Source organism: Theropithecus gelada, chromosome 3 (genome assembly GCF_003255815.1).
Source record: "Theropithecus gelada isolate Dixy chromosome 3, Tgel_1.0, whole genome shotgun sequence".
NCBI lineage: Eukaryota > Metazoa > Chordata > Mammalia > Primates > Cercopithecidae > Theropithecus > Theropithecus gelada.
This window is the reverse complement of record NC_037670.1, coordinates 32454963-32459337: the sequence shown is the minus strand read 5'-3', so window position 1 is coordinate 32459337 and position 4375 is coordinate 32454963. Positions and strand designations below refer to the sequence as shown.

The following is a 4375-nucleotide window of genomic DNA, read 5'->3' as shown; positions in this document are numbered from 1 at the left end:
GGCGCCTGTAGTCCCAGCTACTCGGGAGGCTGAGGCAGGAGAATGGCGTAAACCCGGGAGGCAGAGCTTGCAGTGAGCTGAGATCCGGCCACTGCACTCCAGCCTGGGCGACAGAGCGAGACTCCGTCTCAAAAAAAAAAAAAAAACACTAATGAAATTCTTTCATGTAGACGTCTGCATTTATAAAAAAAAATTATTTGAATGTTAATATATTTCATTTTGACTGGAGCCTAATTAAGTGTTCTCATTAAAATGGGCACTTGTGACTACATCTATTGCTAGAGTATATAAGTGTGCAGTACAGAAGGTAATATTCACACACACACACTCCTCACTGCAACTCAACTGAACTCAGAACTCCTGTTAACATGTCTTACAACTATAGCTCTGGAAACTTCTCCTCCTGCTGTTTTGGAGGTTACCTAGGGTATCCAGTTTCCATTTATAATTCGTTCTACCCCAGCAATGGCATCTATTCTCCAAATACCTGCCAACTGGGCTCCTCTCTCTACATCGCCTGTCAGGAGACCTACTGTGAGCTCACCAACTTTCAGACATCCTGCACTTTGGCCAAATCGTATCAGACATCCTGCTACCACCCAAAGAATTCCATCTTCCGCAGTCCCCACCAGACTAACTACATAGGATCCCTTGGATGTGGAAACACTGGCCTTGGATCTCTTGGTTATGGAAGCATTGGCTTCCCATCTCTGGACTGTGGGTCCAACTTCTACCACCTAACTATCTTTTCATCCAGGAATTTCCAGGAAACTTGTTACTAACCAGCCTTTGGGTCTCGCCTTTTTGAATCAACTTACTGAATATTCTCCATTCTCTCATGATTATTTCTGTACTCTGTGGAACTGTAACACTCAGCCTGTCCAATATCTGTGATTGTTGACCATCTACATCAGTAGGACTCAGTATCCTACCCCTCTTGGAAGTATATGGTTGAACAAGGACAAATTAATCTTGACCTAGGACCTTTCCTAAATCTGACAGGAGATATATCTTGAATTTCAATTTTTGTGCCAATGCTCAGGATTATTTCTGTTATCATCTTTCTAAAATTCTTCTCTCATTATTTTCCCAGAATTCTTCCACTGAAATGTATATTTCAAATAGTTATAATATTTTAAATAACCTTATTTCTTTAGCATGAATTCTGGTATTCCATTTTATTTTATTAATATAATACACTTAGGCTGGGTGTGATGACTCATACCTGTAATCCCAGCACTTTGGGAGACCGAGGCTGGTGGATCACTTAAGGTCAAGAGTTCGAGGCCATCCTGGCCAACATGGGGAAAACCCATCTCTACTAAAAATACAAAAATTAGCAAGGTATGGTGTGCACCTGTAATCCCAGCTCCTCGGGAGGCTGAGGCAGGAGAATCACTTGAACCTGAGAGATGGAGGTTGTAATCAGCTGAGATCATGCCACTATACTCCAGCCTGGGTGACAGAGCGGGACTCTGTCTCAAAAAAAAAATAAAAATGATACATTTAGTGAATTCATCCCATATCTTCAACTGTCTTCATTAGGTACACTTTTTGTTTGTTTCATATGTTTTATTGACAGTTTGTTGAATAGAAAGCAAAGTGTAAAGAAAATTTAAATATATAACCTATCTCATGTTTTAAGACATTTAAGTCCCCTCATAAGTTCATTTTTTATATATTTGCTTCAGAAAATTTTGTTTTAGTCTTTCATTGAAAAAAAGTATTTATTGAGGTCCTATTAAATACCAAGCATTATACCAAACAAAGACACAAATTCTCTGCTTCCAGAAGTTCACACAACTACAATTATAACTTATATGGCGAATGGAATAATGGGGATGAAGACAAGATTCAGTAGGAACACAACGAAGAAGAACTTCAAAAACACTCGGATAAAATAATATAAACCCATTATTGAGAATAGAGTAAGTTACATTCAATTTTTGAAGAATAAATCTTACTGATCTGTTGTGTCCATTGCAGTCTCTTGAAAAGCAGCTGCCAAATAGGATTAAACATAAAAAGGATTTATTGGTGAAAATGCCAGTGATGGATAATGGGGAGGTAGTTGGAGAGGTCTGGGAGAGCCATACTACTATGGTGTATGTCTAGCCTCAGTGAACGACAGAGGGAAGTAAGTTTGGCCTAGAAGAAACTTCTTTAAGAAACTCCTTCAGGGCAATTCTAAGAAAGTTTTGGCAAGTCACCCATCAAAGGAGCCTTACATATCACCAAAAGGGGGCCTGCCTTAGCATCCTTGCCAAGAGTACTTACTAACAAGAACGGATGACAGCACAACCTTGGCACAAAAGTGACGGTAGATTCACATACCAGCTGCTGTAGCTGTCAATCAATCAGTAATGCTCCCTGAAGCAGGAGATTTAAGAGGTACATTTGCATAGCTTCCATCTTCATGATATTTATTCTGATCCTAAGCTCAGCACTGATAAACAGTGGTAAAATAATAAATGATAACTTGGAATTTTTCATGTTTTTCTTACTTTGATCAAAATGTCAATTATTACGTCAGACTCTGTACAGGACCCACTGAATGAAAATCTAACCCTACTACTGAATAAGAGAAAATCGAGAATTATTAGATGGTCATCTTTGGTTGTAACTGATGCATTAAGCAGACAGGACTCAGGACAGAATTAGGAAATTGCTTCATTTTTTTTTAACAGCACTGAATTTAGAGTTCTATCTTCCCTGAATCGTCGAACAACACAATAGGTAGATCTATTATCACATTAAGATATTAAGACAAATTTTCATTTCATGTTAGTAATTCAAAGTTGCATAATTACAAAACCAGTCTTACAGCCACAATCAAAGCTTCTCCCTTTCCCCTCAGTCTAGGCCTGTCATGTGTTTCCAGAGGCCACCAGCGGTTTAAAGAAGACTAATTTTTTTTTTTAATTTTCTATACTCCACCTTGCCTTCCATCAATGTACTGCTCCTTGCTTCTGTTTGATTCAAAAAGATACAGTGGGAGGAAAGAAAATGACAACCAGGGCCATCTTCCTCAACATGATGCTTTAGACCACCTGTGTCAACAAGGACTGTGTTGTTTGCCTCTGGAAACTTTTACTGGGAAGAGATAACATCAGACAATAGCTCATTTCCCTGCATGCTTTAAGAAATTCCTATAGACTAATCTGTTGGAGCCAATAGCCTGAAGACCTGAATAAACAGTTCCCTAATTAAGCAACAGTTTAGGTATCAAGAAACTCATGTCAGCTTCCTCTCTTTGCTGTGTCCATCAATTCTAAACTATTATATTATAAATATACCTAATTCCAATCAGTTCTCAGCCTTGAAAGACCCACCTTAAACCAGCTCAGCCCAGAATCTCATTTCTAGCACCTTTCTGTGGAAACACAGAAAAGACTTATAGTAGCATTCTTTTTTGTGGCAGGGAGCTCAGACATACTTCATTTCATCTTAACAGATTTTCTGGTGATCTTACAGGTTTTTCAACAGGGACATTAAGGTTTGTGCATTTAGCCAGGACCCAATCTTTGCCATTGAATATCCTCTGTTATTATGCACTCTGTAATGTATAAGCATGTAATGTTTGTGTCCTTCCTCCAAATTCATATGTTAAAATCCTAATTCCCAATGCAGTGGTATTTGGAGAAGAGGCCTTTGGGAGGTAATTAGCTTATGAAAATGGAACCTTCAAGTGGAAATTAGTGCCTTTATAAGAAAAGACACAAGAGGTTTTCTTCTGGTCTCTGTGCTCTCTGATACATGAGGACATAGAGAGAAGGTGGTCATCTGCAAATCAGGAGGAGAGCCATTTCTAAAAACCAAATTGGCCAGCACTTTGATCTTGCACTTTCCAGCCTCCAGAACTGTGAAAAATAAATTTCTCTTGTTTGAGTCTCCAGTCTATGGTATCTTAGTCCAAATTGACGAAGACACCACAGAGTTAGCACACCCTTCCATGACTTCTCCCTGAATCCTCATCCCGAGTTCCCTCCTGCTAGGGCTCCATCCCACCCAGCTTTCTTCTGCTAGGATCCATTTGTCCAGGAGGTGGCCTTCTTGGCCCATAGGAAACACACACTCACAGCTGTCAGGCCTCTGAGCCCACGCCAAGCCATCACATCCCCTGTGACTTGCACCTATATGCCCAGATGGCCTGAAGTAACTGAAGAATCACAAAAGAAGTACAAATGCCCTGAATCACAAAAGAAGTGCAAATGCCCTGACTCGCCTTAACCGATGACATTCCACCACAAAAGAAGTGAAAATGGCCCGTCCTTGCCTTAAACGATGATATTATCTTGTGAAATTCCTTTTCCTGGCTCTTCCTGGCTCATCCTGGCTCAAAAAGCTCCCCCACTGAGCACCTTGTGACCCCCAC

At 40.0% G+C, this 4375-nt stretch overlaps 1 protein-coding gene across 1 annotated transcript; it reads left to right on the top strand.

Annotated features, from left to right (window-relative positions):
• Positions 1–325: 325 nt before the first annotated feature.
• On the top strand, positions 326–904 carry LOC112621756 (keratin-associated protein 15-1). Its single transcript, XM_025381135.1, has one exon. It carries the CDS (start codon positions 369–371, stop codon positions 780–782), a length of 414 nt encoding a protein of 137 aa, XP_025236920.1. The 5' UTR covers positions 326–368; the 3' UTR covers positions 783–904.
• Positions 905–4375: the final 3471 nt, after the last annotated feature.

What these genes read in the sequence shown, in the direction of transcription:
- LOC112621756 (XM_025381135.1), top strand. Translation starts at nt 369, where the DNA reads ATGTCTTACAACTATAGCTCTGGAAACTTCTCCTCCTGCTGTTTTGGA.